General features: G+C 44.7%; 1 protein-coding gene across 1 annotated transcript in view; it reads right to left on the reverse strand.

Annotated features, from left to right (window-relative positions):
• Positions 1 to 714: 714 nt before the first annotated feature.
• LOC119458369 (DNA-directed RNA polymerase III subunit RPC2) overlaps positions 715 to 17,461 on the reverse strand; it is a 45,255-nt gene continuing 28,508 nt past the window's right edge. The window contains exons 6-7 of the mRNA XM_037720201.2: positions 13,925 to 14,127; positions 715 to 1,622 (exon numbers count right to left, since the gene is read on the reverse strand). Coding sequence (XP_037576129.1) covers positions 13,927 to 14,127 — 201 coding nt within the window. The 3' untranslated portion in view covers positions 715 to 1,622; positions 13,925 to 13,926. The remainder of the gene's footprint in view (positions 1,623 to 13,924; positions 14,128 to 17,461) is intronic.

A 17,461-nucleotide genomic window follows, 5' to 3' on the forward strand; every position in this document is an offset into this window, starting at 1 on the left:
TGTGCGTTGGATCTGCATAATTTTTTTTGTTAGAGCTTGCAGGGTCTGGTGTGAGAGCCAAGATTTATAGCCACTTTGTTTTTCTATTTAGCACCTGGAACATTCCCTCGGAAAGCTTTCTCCACATAGTTATCACACTCCCAACATCGCACCAACTTTCTGTGAAAAGAAGCGCGAGCATTATGCAAAAAGATACAGTACTTTGATGTCATGACGCATCCACCCCCCTATGTACCGAAACAAACTCATTCACCAGAACAAGTATTACATACTCGAGGACAACTTTCTGTGGCGGTGAAAGGAAAGCTACAGGTGCGGAGCTTCTGCCCGTGCGCCAAGTATTCTGGCAGTGTTTGACAGCCCTTTGTTTCTTGGAACAGATACTGAATCAGCATAGCTTGCACATGCGCCAGTTTCACATTTGCCCAAATGTGTAGGTAAGAGAAAAGTGGGCAAATAACTTAATTTAACACTCCGTGGTGTACACTGTCATGCGGGAGCATTTTCAGGCACACTCATACCTGCACATATTTTGCCTCCGGAGCTGCTCCTTTCTTGCATAAGAAAATTTTCAGCGAATATAGGAACAAATACACAGAAGTGCAAGACTTTACAAGATATAAGTAATCATTTATTCACACCATCATCACATTTTTTGCAACTGAAGGCACAAAACGCCCGCCAAAACCCCCAAATAATTTAGAAATCTAGAAATAGCCTTGCCTCCGTTTCTTATTGGTGTAGAAACTGCTCAAAGCTGTTCTGATGAAATTGGACAAAAGTGACAATAGAAAAATAAATGGCACTGCATTATAGCATCTCCGCTTAGTGTGCACTAATCTACATCATCTCAAACAGCTAGTTGAAAACTAATCCGAATACATCTTTCAGAAGCAAACCAAAGGCCTTTCTGGAAATAAAGAAATATATTCCAATCTGCGTATACATTATCTGAATATGCAAACAATCTGTCAGACAATTGCGTCAGGTTATACAATTGAAACAGCTGCGAGCTGCATGCACATTTGCATACTTGTGCATTACAAAACAAGAAAAACCATATTTGCAGAACAACGTTGTGGCATTACAATAGAAGCTTTAACCACCTTCAACATCAATGACAAGTTCTCATCTCGAATGTCATAGACACTAAAGTGCTTTCGCATGAACGGCTTCTCCATTAGCATCAGTAGAAACACAATTTACTCATGGACAGCTGAAGCAAAGGATTCGCCACGGTGCAAATGTAAATCACAGAGGGCACATTTTCTTGTTATTAGGTATCTCCTCATTCGTCAAACTTAAACTCCGAACCAGGTTTGCACACCACTCCTGTCCAGTCAAAAATCCACACAACAGCTCTCACAGCTGAGACGTGTTGCAATGAGCCAGGCATCTCTCGCATATTCAAGTCTCGCCAGCTCGGATCACAACAAACTTTTTGCAAGTTCCAATGTTGTTTGAAGAGCCGGCATCTTGGGTTGAAGACACAAGAGTCAGTGGAGCTCATTGAATCTGGCAGTGAACGTCCAGTGGTGGTGACAGATTCAAGCTGTTGGTGACACAACAGACCGCCAATTCCTGATGGAACATTGAACAGATGACGGCAGCACACAAGGGTCCTGCAAAAAGTTACAGGCAGTGTACAAACACTCTTTTGGTGTCATGCACCAAAGATCATTTGGTGTGCATGCAAAGTGATTGTCTAGTATTAGAATACAGAAAATCACTGCTTACAACATAATGAATTGGGATGCTTTCGCTATTGTAATGATGTAGTGATGGTGATGAAACAGACGAACCACAAGGATTAGTCAATAATAAATCTAACACCTTATTGCGCAGATTTGTGCCCACAAAGCAAGGCAATGCCGAAGTGTTCATTGTGGCGAGCATGACTGGCAGTCGTCCATTCTAATCACACAGCTCAAGTTGCCCCAGCGTTTGTACACATTCCAGAGCAATTGCTGGTGCTCACATAGATAACGTGTGACACTATTACAACACAGGCAACAGTAGTTAGACTGTTTTGCTGTCATTTTGGGAACAACGTTGACGAAGTTCCAGATACAATGAGCATGTATTGCACAGTATCTCTGGGTAGTATATGTATATATACACAGTTTATATGTGCGCCGAATGCTAGTACGAGCAAAAAGGCGTAATGGGGTGTTTTATTTTATCATTTACAGAATTTTATTAATCACCCATGACAAGTAGCTGAGTTATACTTCCTGAGGTAGATTACTCTCAGAGGCAGAGATTACTTGGACAGAAAATTAAAGTGAATATTTGACTAATTAACAAATTTTTGCTCATTAACTTTAAACGAATTTCTTTCTGCCACATAGTGAAATTTACGAATTCTAGCCAGTGACATTTAAAGTCGTATCCACTTTGAATAAATTCTGTGGATGACACCAGTTTCAAGACATGCATTCCCAATGTTTGCGATGAAATGCATTGGTGTTCCAGTAACTTCCGAGCTGCAATGCATAAAAAACTAGGCATTTTGTTAAAAAAAGTAAGTGGAACAACACTGCATTTTAATGGCAAGTTTGACTGTGCCTATACAAAACTGGTGCTAGCTTCAAAATTTGTTCCAAGTGTATGCGCCTATTGAAATCACTGCCTTCAATATGTGCACTGCAATATGTGCACTAAGTAATTAGTTGAAAAGTTAATTAGTGAAAAATTTTATCAGTCAATTATGTGCATTGATTTCCAGTGTATGTAATCTGTACTTTTTCAGATATTCCAGCGCATTATGTAGGTTTGCGCTAAATGCCACAGGCTATTTTAAAAAATCTGTTAACATTAAAATAAAACACCCAGTACTACTAAAGTCCCTATATAAGAAAAGTACCGCCATCCTTTGATCAACGCCGCTTCTCTCTTCCTGTATCTCCGATTGGACGATGATAGCATCTGCTTTCACTTGTTTATATTTTCTTATTTTCCGCCCCAGAGCCATGTTGAAAGTCACACTGCGCAGGGCGGCGGCGCACACCCGGCCTGAACGCTTCAACGTGGACTTTCTAGGTGCGCCAACGCAGACTTGCTTGTGCAAGCAAAAAGTAAAGAAGAGCTTTAGGAGAGGAGACGGCAGAAGGAAAGAGTGCAACATGTAAAAGTACATGTTGTATGGTACTTTGACTATTAGGGACTTTAAGTACTACAACCCTTGTATGCTGACCGACAAAGTAGTTGGAGTGAATGTACCTTTGTTCTGCATAATAAAAACATTAATTCCTTCATATGCATATATTGTCGGCTTATAGGCATCTGAAAAGCACACCGACCTCAATGAAATCGCACATGACATTCAAAGAGATTCCTTCATTTTAGTTGATTTTCCCATTTGGTACGTGCCACTGCGTGTGCGCCTATTCTTGGTGCAATCCTCCTCCAGAATGTGTATGTGCCACTGTTGCAAAGGAGTACGGCTGTGCAGATAGTGATTTGATAGTGATAGTGACCGAATCGAATATTAAACAGTTTTCTAATAAGGAACAGCCATTATAACAAATAATATAAAATGATGTTCACATCCTAGCATTCTTAAAGTTAGCAAGTTTCTGTAATTGCATAGCACGTTATGAAGCATTGTTTATTAAAAGCACAAATGGAGCATTAGGAGCAAAGTAGTTTCTTCGCATGCACAGGACTCTTCAGAGAGCGTGGATGATCACTGTATAGCCTGTAAAGTATGGTTACTTAAGCGCCGTAGCCTTCTCCACTACGCAAGCTCTCATGTTTTATGCCTCTACTATTCCTGCGGGAGGGGGGGGGGGTGAAAATTTACCATACTTTTGCTCCAATTGTATGTTTAATTGGGTGCAGTTGATGTCTCGAAGTATTCGGAAAGTATTAGAAAAATATTCGCATTCTTTAATAGTGACCATTCGATTCAAAGACCACATCGAATAGGACACCATTCTAACTTTCGAATGACGAATCGAATAGGACACTATTCAATTCATCATTCAAAAGTTTCGAATATTCGCACACCCCTACACAGGAGCAACATAAACCTCAACGGGCACGACATCACACCAGACAAGATACCTTCATGCTGCTTGATGTTTCAGGCCGCTATCACCTGGACTATCTGGTCATGGCTCATCGATCCAGACCACCATCCGTCAATGTGCTTGCCGCTGACTATGCCAAATTCGACACATCATGCGCCAGTTCTGGATGGAGCCTGCCCGTCCATCTGGCAACCCGGATCAACGACAGCTGCGTTCGAGGCGGCCGGCGCGCAATATAAAAAGCACCCAACAAGCCTGCACTTCGGGCACGACATCGCACCAGACAAGATGCCTTTATGCTGCTTGATGTTTCAGGCCGCTATCACCTGGACTATCTGGTCATGGCTCATCGATCCAGACCACCTTCCGTCAACGTGCTTGCCGCTGTCTACACCGAATTCGACACATCATGCGCCAGTTCTGGATGGAGCCTGCCCGTCCGTCTGGCAACCTGGATCAACGACAGCTGCGTTCGAGGCGGCCGGCGCGCAGTATAAAAAGCACCCAACAAGCCTACGCTTCGGGCATGACATCGCACCAGACAAGATGCCTTCATGCTGCTTGATGTTTCAAGTTAGTTACCTAAACAACGCGGCTTGTGTTAAGAGTAGCAACTGCTGTCTTCTCGCGGTGTCGTGCCCACATGCTCTTGAAGACATACTGAAGCGAACGCATGTTTTCTCAGCTGGCTTTTGTTCTTGCTTGTGTGACCTTTTGCCCTTGCTTGCTGGTGATGTCGAGTCAAACCCAGGTCCCATGTCAAAAAGCGAGGCTGACGTTTTTGCCGTAGTGCTAGAAACCATCTGAAAGCTTGAGGAAGCAAAAGGTTCTTTACTAAAAGAGCTAAAAAGCATAAAAAAAAGCAGGAAACCTATGAAAACACTGTTCGAATACTTAATGCTAAAGTGGCGACCTTGGAAGCAGCTGTTGCTTCTCGTAGCACAGCAGAGGATGACAAAAATGATGAAACTATGTGCGTCTCGGATCAACTGATGGCTATTGCGTCAAGATGTGAGGATGTAGAAAATAGGATGCGGCGTTCGAATCTTCTATTTTTTGGCATAGAAGATGAGTCAGGTAAAGACTGGGCAATGTCCGAACAAAAAATAGGTAAATTCTGCTCGGAAGAATTGCAGATGACCGCTAATAGCGTTCAATTTCAGCGCGTTCACCGTTTAGGACAATATAACCCAGAAAAGTGAAGGCCAATAATTGCCAAGTTGACCTATTTTAAGGACAAAGCACTCATACTGTCATCGGGGCCTAAACTTAAGGGAACAAATTTTGCGATACTCATAGATTTCTCACCTGCAACTCGCAAAGCCAGGGCAAAACTGATAAATTTCGCAAAATCGCAGAAAAAGAAGTATAAGTTGTCAGTTGACAAACTGTGCATGGACTCAAAAACCTATATTTACAATGAGACGACTGATACTGTCATGCAGTTTAATCAATAGCTCATGCACAGTGAACGTGCGCACATCTTGAAACAGCCGCAACCAGTCATCATGTCTTCCCCCTTGTCAATATCATTCACTAATATTCGAAGTATATTATCTAAGTGTGCTGAAGCCTCGTCTTTCCTCAAAGACAGTGATTCCGACATCATCGCTTCCACTGAAACGTGGCTACACCCAGACATTCGTGATTGCAAAGTTCTTTCAGTCTCCAGCTCATTTAACATATACAGGCGCGATCGCATTCATAGGCGAGGGGGAGGCGTTCTGCTTGGCATTAAGAAATCGCTAACATCATTTGCTATTAATACAGATTCTAATCTGGAAATCATATGGACGACCTGCATTACATCTTCCACCAAACTATTGATAGGCAACTGTTACCGAGCACCGAACTCCGATCACTCCTTCTCAGACAAGCTGCGTGAAAGCATTGCGAGAGCACTTGAGCTCTTCCACGCAGATGTCACTTATCTGTTCGGTGACTTCGATTTTCCGCAGATTGACTGGACACTGCTATCATCCCCATGTACTGTTTCATCAGGCCTCATTGATCTGACTTTAGATTTTAACCTACTTCAAGTAGTTACCCAACCAACCCGCGGTCCCAATATACTAGACCTCATCTTTACAACAGCTCCTGATACAGTCAGTAGCATAACTTACTTAGATGGACTGAGCGACCATAAATTACTTCAAATCACTATTAACATTCCGCTTCCTTTCACTGGTGTAACGAGAAAACAGATTCGCGACTATAATCGAGCTAATTACGATTGCATTAATGCCGAACTGCAAGTCTTCTATGATAACATCTTGATGCCCCATTTTCATAACAGGTCTGTTGAAAGTAACTGGGTTCTTTTTAGAGACAAGCTCACAGAATTAGTATCCAAGCACGTTCCACTTATCACAATATCTAACGATAAAACTAACCCTTGGTTTACAAGAAAACATCAGCATATGAGAAAAAAAGAAAAGGGGACTGTACGATGCCGCGAAGTGCGAGTGTATGCCAGATGCATGGGTTAATTATAAAAACTACCTGAAATCATACTGTTCTGCCCTTAGTGAAGCCAAAGATAAGTATTTTTCAGAAGACCTTCCCGCACTACTAAAAAATAATCCTAGTAAATTCTGGAAAACGATAAGTCAACATAGCTTGGGAAACGATATCTCGATACATAATGCTTACAACACCCCATATTCGGATGCTGACATTCCCATTACATTAAACACGTTTTTTACATCTGTTTTTACCAAAGAAGATAATTCTAGCATCCCTTACGTCAATGATTTTGATTACCACTACATGGCACCTGTCAACATTACACTTAATGGCATTGTGCACCTGATCAATAACCTTAAGTGTCTTCGTCCTCCGGTGTCAACGAAATAAATTCAAAAATACTAAAAAATACCACTTCAGTTTCCAGCGTCATCTTACTTCACATCCACAAACAGTCATTATCAACAAGCGAACTGCCCACTGATTGGAAAATAGGAAAGGTAGTACCCGTTTTCAAAAGTGGTAATAAACATTCGCACGAAAATTATCGCCCCATCTCACTAACATGCATTTGCTGCAAGATACTCGAACACATTATCGCATCGCATATCTACGATCACCTAGACTCAAATCATTTCTTCCCAAATCAGCATGGATTTCAGAAAGACTTCTCCTGTGAGTTACAGTTATTTGAATTCACTACTGACCTTCATTACAACATGAACGATAACTTACAAATAGATTGCATCTTCCTAGACTTTTCTAAAGCATTTGATCGCTTAGCACATTGCAGAGTAATATCAAAACTTTCTGCGCTTAAATTAGATTCGCTAACCTTGTCATGGGTCTGTAACTTTCTTTCTAACCGCCAGCAGTTCACCGTTGTCAATAATTACTTCTCTCCTCCTTCCGATGTTACATCTGGGGTGCCGCAAGGTAGCGTCCTTGGTCCTTTACTATTCTTAATCTACATTAATGACCTGCCAAATAACATATCATCTTGTATATGTATATTTGCTGACGACTGCATTGTTTACCGTTCCATAAAAAGTGCTGATGATCACCAATCCCTCCAAAGTGACCTGGATCGCATCAATTTGGGATCCATCTACAGCACAGCTAACATACTTACTTGAAGCCATTCAGAACTGCCCTGCACGTTTCATTGTATGCAATTATTCGCGCAGTGCCAGTGTATCTGCCATCAAAACTAGCCTTCATCTGCCAGACCTATCATCAAGAAGGAAACTCGCCCGGTTATCACTCTTTCATAAAATGTACTATACTAACCCAGAAATAAAAAATGACCTTTTTATATCACCCCCTTATATTTCATCGCGAATCGACCACAACGTCAAGGTACAAGTACCAACTTGCCGCACAAACCTTTTCTTCAATTCATTCCTGCCCAAGACAGCATCCGAATGGAACCACCTCCCCGCCTCGGTCACCAGCAATCCGGTTCATTCATCCTTTCAAACTGCTGTATCTAACATTATATAATGATTCACCACTCCTCTCTGTAACGCCATCAGGCATTGAGAGTATGTTAAGTAAATAAATAAGAACTGGTGTAAAACATGGCTAATGACTTAACATTTCAAAATGTAAAATTATCTCATTTACTCGTAAATCAGCTCGTTCGCTCTTTCCTTACAACATCAATAACAACACATTGGCTAGAACTACATCGTATAAATATCCAGGCGTTCACCTCACACAAAATCTTTCCTGGGTCGACCATATAACTACTATTTCTGCTAACGCTTCTAGATCATTGGGGTATCTTCGTCGCAACCTACAATCCACAACTCCTCACGTACGTAAACAGGCCTACCAAACATTTGTCCGACCCCAGTTAGAGTACGCATCATCCATTTGGTCACCTCATCAAAAATATTTAACACAGGAGTTAGAAGCTATTCAGAACAGGGCTTGTCGTTTTATCGCGCGGAATTATAACAACTTGTCCAGTGTAACCCAGCTAAAGCTCGAACTTTCACTCCATCCATTAACATTACGTCGTGACATTGCACTTTTGTCTCTCTTTCATAAATATGTCACTGCCACTCGATCACTGCTAGCACAATTACAATGTTCCTCTCAGTTATCGCACAGATTACACAATGACTTCAGCTACGCCCGTGTCTACGGCACCACTAATGCTTTTAACTACTCGTCACTCCCGCGTGCCATACGACTGTGGAATGATCTTCCAAACAGTATCACCCTTCAGCGTAATCACGATAAATTTCGCAAGCATTTCATCAACCATTTCACTGATAATGCTTAGCTGGTCCATTTGCTCCCATGATTCATGCATCCCCCCCCTTTTTTTTTCAAAGTGATGCAGTTGCATTAGGTTCTGTTTGTTATCCCAACTAGTACCAGTAAACTGCGTAGTCTGTTTCACTACGCTTCATTCAATCTGTCCAACACGCTGTTGAAATTCTTTTATGTGTTTCAAACTTGCCTATTCATGTGACATACATATGCATGACTAGTCTTGTACTTGGTCATTTTTTTTGCTGTTGTTCATTTTGTTCTGCATTGTTCTTACTGGCTTTGATGTTAACCGAATTTGTTCTTACTTTGTTCTTACTTTGTATCGCCCCCCCTTACACAATGCCTCTGCGAGGCCTGTAAGGTACTTGTAAATAAATAAATAAATAAATAAATGTAGCAAGATGTGTGTTGTACTCCTCTGTGCACGCACCTGCCATTGCCATTTTTCCCTCAATAAGAATCACACATCGCCTTTGCCCTCGTGGCATCGCTGTGCATCCGCCTTATTTGGCGTTTCACTTTCGGCGTAGCTTGCGAGCAGTGTAGAGCACGGACATGAAAATTGCATGAGATTACAGTTATGACATTTGCGGCAGATAAACAAACATTGCTTGAGGTTGCAGATACCCCCCCGCCCTCCCCTGCATAGGATCAAAATGAACACAATTTTAGTTCTCATAAGATTTAATACACACCGCTTGACTGAAGCATTGCTTCCCATGGATTGCAACAAGCACACTAAATCTGCAAAATTTTTTTTTTTTTTACACTTCGCCTTAACCTTTGTTTTGGGTTTTGGGTTTGGGTTTTGTGGAATATACATCGCTTCCATACAAGCATTTATACATCCATACAAGCATTGCTTCCCATGGATTGCAACAGGCGCACTAAATCTGCAAAAATTTTTTTACACTTTGCCCCAAGCACACAACTTTTGTGGAATAAACAGGGTGTCCCAACTATCATGCAGCAAGATTTAAAAATATGCAAACACCACATAGCTGGACAGAACCAAGGTAATGCTGTTTGCTGTCGCTTGGTGATACTCAGTTTTTTTGCATTCTGCCTAATTAGTCGTAATTAATTAATCAACTTCTCAAATGTTATAATTAGATGAAAAGGGTCAATGAGAAAACTGTAGAGCAACATGATGAACTACCGATACAGCTTTCTGCAGCTCAATACGTGCTACATAAAAGTGTTTTTCCGAGTGTGAAAGAAGCCTGCAAATACACGCAAAGCCAACGTTTATAGATATACTTCAGTTTAGAAACTCCGCCGCCGGATCCGGGCACACCTTGCTCCTAGGGAGTGTGAGGGCACTGCAGTTGATGCTTGCGCGGTGCTTGCGCGGTGCCGACAGCACGAGTGAGCGTCCTTGGAGCATCTCTGTGTTGGCAGTGGCCACATTTTTCTTGGTCCCGCGTGGTTTTGCTTTGTTTTCTTCACCTTTTGTGTTGGTGAACTGTGTCTGCGCTTCGTGACTTCTTTTATGAGTCGATATTCCCTTCAGTAAGTGACTGCTAATATATTTGTACGCTACAACGAACAGGCAACGAATTCGTCGGCTTTCACGGCCGACTGCGACGGCCAGCTGCTCTACGCCACGAAGTGCTTCAGCTTGCATTCCTCAGCGTGTTTTGGGTTTCACAAGCAAAATGCGTTGATATTCAGCCAATATGCCGACGTGTTTCGTGCCTAGCTGTAGGAGCGGGTACAGAAGTAACCTAGACAAGCAACACTTTTTTGCACCGCCATCGGACCCCAAGCTTTTTGAAAGGTGGGCAAGAGCTATTCCCAGTGCCCACAAGTTGCTCGGCAAGACAGGCAAAGTGTGTGACATTCACTTCCATTCGTCAGACATAATCAAAACATATAAGCACGTTGTCAGTGGCGAGGTTGTAGAGATTGAATGGGGTGCATGGACGCTAAGAGGTGGTGCCATTCCGACGCAATTCCCAAACTTGCCCAGTTATCTGTCTTCTATATCTAAAAGGCGGTGATCACGTGCATATAGTCTTGCAGAGTCTGTGGCTTGCCAGTCACCCCACGAAGAGCCACAAGAGCTATCGAGTGATTGCGAGGGCACTGACCTTGGGAACATAATCGAGAATGGTGCTTCACTGCAGCTGCCTTGAAACTGGCTATTGTCAGTTGTGCAAGAGGAGCCAGAGGACAGTCGGCAAGCAGTTTTCTACGAAGCAGGGATGAACGCAGGTATTTTCTATATTCTGATGAGCGTTGAACTCGAATGCATTTCTTTTCACGAAAGTGTCAGGAGAATAACTGTGCAGTGAAAGCACAAAGAGAGAGAAAGCAAAACTTATTTAAAGTTGCACAACATAGTTGCTTCCTGAAATATGTAAATAAAGTTCATTACATTTTGAAATTGAATACCCGATTGTCTCGTGCCATTTATCTGTTTCGTGCATGCATTATACACAGTCCAGTCACATTAATGTGACCACCTGTCAAAAGCCAGAATAACCACCTTTCGCAGAGCAGACTGCAGCGAGACGTGCAGAAAGAGTCAATTAGGTTCCTGGAGGTGTTCACTGGGATCTTGAGCCATGCCGACTCCAGTGCCGTGGCCAGCTATGCTAGATTATGCAGTTGAGGATCCATGGAGCGAACAACCCGATGGAAGGGTCCAGTCTGGGCCGGCCTTCCGGCAATGGTTGCAGGGTGTTTGCTTTTAGAGGTTTCACGCCGTATACACCAATGTCCATCCGTCCGATGTACACCAATTTCCATCCGTCCGATGGAGCATAAAACGTGATTGATCAGAAAATGCCACCTGTCACCACTCAGTGGACGTTCAGTTGCAGTACTGGCATGCAAATGCCAGCCTTCGTCGCCCATGAACATCAGTCAGCATAGGTGCATGAACCAGGCATCTGCTGCGGAGGCCCAGACGCAGCAACGTTCACTAACGGTAGTTTGGGAGACACTGTTGGTAGCCCCTTGATTCATCTGGGCAGTGAGTTGCTCAACAGTAGCACGTCTATTCACCTGAACGCATCTCTGCAGCCGTCGTTGACCTCTATCATCTATGGCCCGTGGTGCACCGCATTTGCCACGTCACTGATTTTGGACACTCCCATTTTGCCATGCACAGTATACTTTTACCACAACAGCACGCAAACAGTTCACAAACTTGGCCGTTTCGGAAATGCTTCTGCCTTTGGCCCCAAAGCCAATGATCATGCCCTTTTGGAGGTCGGATAAATCGCTCCGTTTCTGCATTACGCCGATTCCAATGTTTTCCGAAGCCCTCACACACCCTTCATATACGCTCAACTGCACTGTGCTGCCACCTGACTTCTGTGATTGGTTATTTAACGTCGACGTCGAAAGTACGTGGTGGTCACATTAATGTGACTGGACTGTGTATTAGTGTTGTCTAATGTGGAAAACTCCCAGTAATAATACCAGCAATGAATATATACAAAGCATGAGAATAAATGCTAGTGAGGACCGTGAAACAGATGTGGGTTTCGTCCAGAACATCTATCTGATCATCATGGCGAAAACATTCCACTTCTTCCTTTCAAGGTCACGCACGCACTTGCTGTCAACCCAAACGAGGACCATGTATGCAGGGTGCACAATGTTAGCATCAGATTATTGGCGCGAATTTTCAAGATAAGTATATCACAATACAACGGTGCATTGCGACATTTATTTTGAGCATCAGCCACAAGCAAAGAGCGGAACACTGAAGACATAAAAGCTGCAACGGGCGGAAGTATAACACAATACAGCGGTACGTTGCAACATGTATTTTGAGCATCAGTCACAAGCAAAGAGCGGAACACTGAAGACACAAAAGCTGCAACAGGCGGGGTCAAGTCCGCCGGTTTACTAAGCATCACGCGCATTAAGACCTCAGGAGAGGACAATGCGCATCGTAGCACACAAATATATAAACGTGCACCAGTAATAAACACTGCCTTGGCAAACGCACCGAAACCAACTTTATACTTTGACAGTGGTACGCGTGAACGTACTAACTTCTCCTAACGAGCTCAACAACAATGTTCAAACTTTAACTTGTGTGATAAACTCGCAGCAAATTTTGAAAAACGTATAGTAGCTGCTGAAGAACAGGTATTTTAGGAGCTCGCTACACAAGCGCAACATTGGAGCTAGCAGATGACGCTTGCATCGACAGCTCAACCCTCGACTGCAGCGCTGCGGTGGCAGGAACCGCAGCGGGCCGGCAGAGTTTCGAAACTGAAGTGTATCTATAAACAATGTGCAAGACTCCCGCGCGACTGACTACTCGAGGCAGTTTGCGTGTATTCACGGACATCTTTCACACTCGAAAAAACACTTTTATGTAGCACATATTGAGCATCAGAAAGTTGTATCGGTAGTTTTTCATGTCACTCTACGATTTTCTCATTGACACTTTTCATCTAGTCATAATATTTAATAAGTTGATTAATTATTTACAACTAATTATTTAATGAGGCACAATGCAAAAATACTCTGAGTATCTCCAAACAACGGCAAACAGTATTACCTTGGTTCTGTCCAGCTACGTGGCATTCGCATATTTTTAAGCCTTGCTGCATGATAGTTGAGACACCCTGTATACGCACTTCATAAACTATGATTTACCTTTAGAAGCAGCCCACAAGCAGCAGCAAACTTGGAACAGCATTAACTGACAAGCAACACATTTCATAATCACGACGACAGCTACAGTGACGCTGCTGTTGCCTATTTCCCCTGCTTCAAGAACTTCTCTGAATAACCTTGTTCGAAACGGGTACCCGTACGGTGCCCCTTCACAATCAGAAGACTTCCAAGGACGTGGTTGGAAACCGATGGGCAAAACCTTTTTACACACACAGTTCACTTTTTGGTAAAATTTGACAATACCTTTATAAAATTGTCGAATGACCCAGAATTCATAAACTTTAAGTAAAATTTGGGATAATTAGCAGTTACGGAACTGTTTGTTCAGAACTATTCCAGCAGTGCTACGACAGTCAGCTGTACAAAGATCCAAGCGCTTAACTTCAATATCTGGAGAAACAAAAGGGTGCGAGTAGGGCATTGAGGGACACCTTCTATATTTGGAAACTCCTTAAGGTTTCGCGTGTTGACCTGGGCATACGATCACTTACCATCAATGCTTGGTGGAGGCGAAGCTGCGGTTACTGCAATGGCTCGTGAGCTCCAGCCTCGGGATGATGTTCATGGAGAGCAGCTCCTGAAAGAGTAGCTTGCAGGCATACGGGATGCGCAGGGTAGCGATGGCACTCGACGAGCGGCAGAAGTGGCACCAGTGCGAGTAGCCCAGCAGGCCACACGTTCGGCAGACATCCACCTGCATGATACAAGGGAGGTCAAACGAAACAGTTTGGTCTGTGCTATCGGCAAGAATTTAAATACGAACAGAGGAGCATGTACCCGAAGCATAGCTGAAGGCACAGTGTGCGCCATCAACCAGTCGTCACCAGAGACAGACGTGGACAGACCGCTTTGCCCGCCAGATGCTATTCAGATACACGGCTGAACCCAAATATAATGAACCCAGGGAAGGTGAATTATTTTCTATATCGAACACACAAAAGTTACCGATACTCATGTAAAACGACTCCCTTGTGATTAACTAGACACTGGATATATCAGACTCAAGCTTGCAATGATTCTACAGTTAAACCTGCTTATAACGAACCTCCATATAACAAATTCCTGGATATAACGAAGTTTTTCTATTCCCCGCCGTTACTCCATAGAAGCACATGTATTTGAGACCTCTACGTAACGAAGTGGCAGCGGGAGACCCCCTCGATATAACGAATTTTCCCCGCCGACAACTTAGAGATTTCGCCCCAAATTTTGTCATTTTTGCGCAAGCAGCATCCGGAAGCACCTTCTCCGCCGCGATAGAACGCGAAGCGAGCGCACGTGTGTGTGCGTGCGAGCGTGTGCGAGGCGGGCCTGCATCCGTCGACCCGGCGATCTTGCCGCCGTGGGCGTGACCTTTCTCCCTCCCTTCATTCAAACCTGATCCTGCCGCTTGCTGCAGCTGGCCTAGCCCACCACGCCGGTACTCTCCTTTTCCAGTTGATGTTGCCGACGTGCTGGCAGACGCTGTGACACATCACACTCGGTGAGCGCGCACACGCGCTGTCAAACGCTGGCGGTGTGTGGAAGTGCCACTGCAGAAGCGAGCGAAGTGACCTTCGTGTTGTTGTCTATCCCTTTAACGCAAACTGAGTGCCGAGAACACACAGCACGCACAAAGCTACGAGCCGCCGGCGCACCTACACTGCCTAGACTCTGCCCCAACGCAGATCGCTTTTCAAGATACGGCCCTGCGCGACCGCACTCCGCCGCGCAGTATGCATTTGATGCCGGAGTACAGTACCACGGCCGCTTTTTTTTTTATCCAGCGGCCGTGACAGTACAACGCTGCCTGCAACCCCCCCCCCCCCTCGCTCCCTCGGAAGAAGGCGCACTTTCTCCCTGCTTTTCTTTCGTGCACGCGCGAGATTTCTGGCGTTTTTCACTGGTCGACCTGGAGCAGGATTTTTTGCTCCACGGCTGCGAATCCGAATTTCACTGGTCGAGCTGGAGCAGGGTTCGCGCTTTCCACTGGTCGTTTCGGATCAACTTGCTCCGCGCCGGATCACTCTCACTTGCTCCGCTGCCGAGGCGCGGATTCGGGCAGAAATAGGACAAGAAGCATACGTCACTTCCGCTCGCTGGGGGATGGCGATCTTGGTGGCCATGGAAACATGCAGAGCGGAAGTCAATTTTTGTGACGCCTGTGCACAGACTTCCGGTACGATCCAGCGCTAATTCTAGCCCCTGTACCAGCGCGGAGCATTTTCGCTCTCCGCTGGCAGATTAGGGTTGGTGATTTGCGAGCACTCGCTCCAGGATTTCGGCGGCCGCTCCAGATCGACCAGTGAAAAACGCCATTAGACGAGGTCGTCGGCTCCCCTCGCACGTCACTCGCACATACAGCATACGGCGCGTGGCAGCTGCGTTATCGCCCTTGGACTTTATACGGAACATCGATGAGCCAAAACCAATTTTAGAGCCACAACGCGTCATAGACACCATCTTTAGATAGCAAATACGGATCTCAAGGGCCATACTTTTGCTGGCAGAAACCGAAAATACGTCATAGTTGTCGCCCCCGGCACTTTGGGCGGCCAATGCCATCGTCAAGCCACCAAGCCAAGCGACATGAAAAGTCAAAATGGCCGCTCGGGCCGGCGCAGGATTGAAGTTCGCAACGTACGATGTGGGAATGGTCCCACAGTTGCGACGCAACAGCGGGGCTACCAATGCATTGGGTTCTATAGGAGCTGTGCCGGGACCGGCCGAAAACGACGTAACAGGTGGGAAAATGCAGCACCCGGGAACGAAACAGCGGGGTTCTACTGTAACACTATACGACGCCATCGTGACGCTCGCTCTTGGTTTCCGATGCCTCACGCTTGAGCGAAACGACATGCGTCCACGCATCCAGTACCTGGTGTGACATTCCAAGGATGAGTGCTTCGACGAAAACGGAAAACGGGTGCGTGTTACAATCGAGTCCGCGTTAGAATTGAGTAAATACGGTAGGCGTTTCTTTTTCGAATTTTCGTGCCGAACCTGCATATAACGAAATCCTCTTTATAACAAAGTTTTTCGGGAATTTGTCAATTTCGTTATATCCAGGTTTAACTGTATAAAGAGAAGTGGGCTCACGCAATGCTACACAATCTCTTGGATCGAAAATGCCCTTCTTAGTGGCACCTAGTTAACGGTACTAGCAAAGGTTATTGCCTACTACACGTAGTTCTCTTTTGAATAAACGGATTCCTTGCTCACTTCTTTTCTCCGGTGGAGACAACCAATCCGGTAAAATATCATTCATACATTCTCGGAAAAAATGCGAGAAAGAATGTACTGACTGGGAAAACATGTTGAGAAGTCAATAAGAATTTTGGCAGACTCAATTCTAGTTGACATCTACGTAACGCCAAGCATTGCGCGAATCATTGCAGCACAAGATGCCAACACGCGCTAAGCTGGTAGGGCTCGAGCAGCTCGAGGCACGCATTGTTGTTTTTCGAGCTTCAGCAAACTTAGGTTTATGCTCCTTGAGTTCGGCCTGGATCAGCAGCTTCTTCAGGCGATGCATTTTCGTGGGTAGTTTTTTGTGCTCGCTCGGCGAGAATCATTGCAGCACGAGACACCGACGCAAGCTGAGCTGGTGGTGCCCAAGCGGTCTAAGATGTGGTTTCTCGTTTTCCTTTTGCGCAGTGTTTTAAGACCGCAACGGGAAACTGAAACGAAATCGAGCAGGCGGGCAATGGGGAAATACAGTGTCGCCAGAACAAAACATGATGCTCACTTCGCACAGCCTGCAGCAGGAAACGGTGGCACATTTGGGTTATTTCCCATTAAAATGCATGCGGTATGCTTCCAACAGCCCTACACCTCACGAGCTGTGAAACCGATAGATGTAGATAGATGCTCATCGCAATAGGGTTGGCAGCGATAACTGTGAATGCAACAACCCGGGAGGAGATTTGCTGGTACTGGAAGAGGAAAGTGAGCGCGTGCCACCATTTTCAGGTGACAAGGGCAGGTGAGTGCTGTGGGGAAGCTGCCATGGCAGGCACTTACTGCTTTCGATCGTGCATGCCTTGAGG

The sequence above is a fragment of the Dermacentor silvarum genome, chromosome 7 (assembly GCF_013339745.2).
Source record: "Dermacentor silvarum isolate Dsil-2018 chromosome 7, BIME_Dsil_1.4, whole genome shotgun sequence".
Lineage (NCBI taxonomy): Eukaryota > Metazoa > Arthropoda > Arachnida > Ixodida > Ixodidae > Dermacentor > Dermacentor silvarum.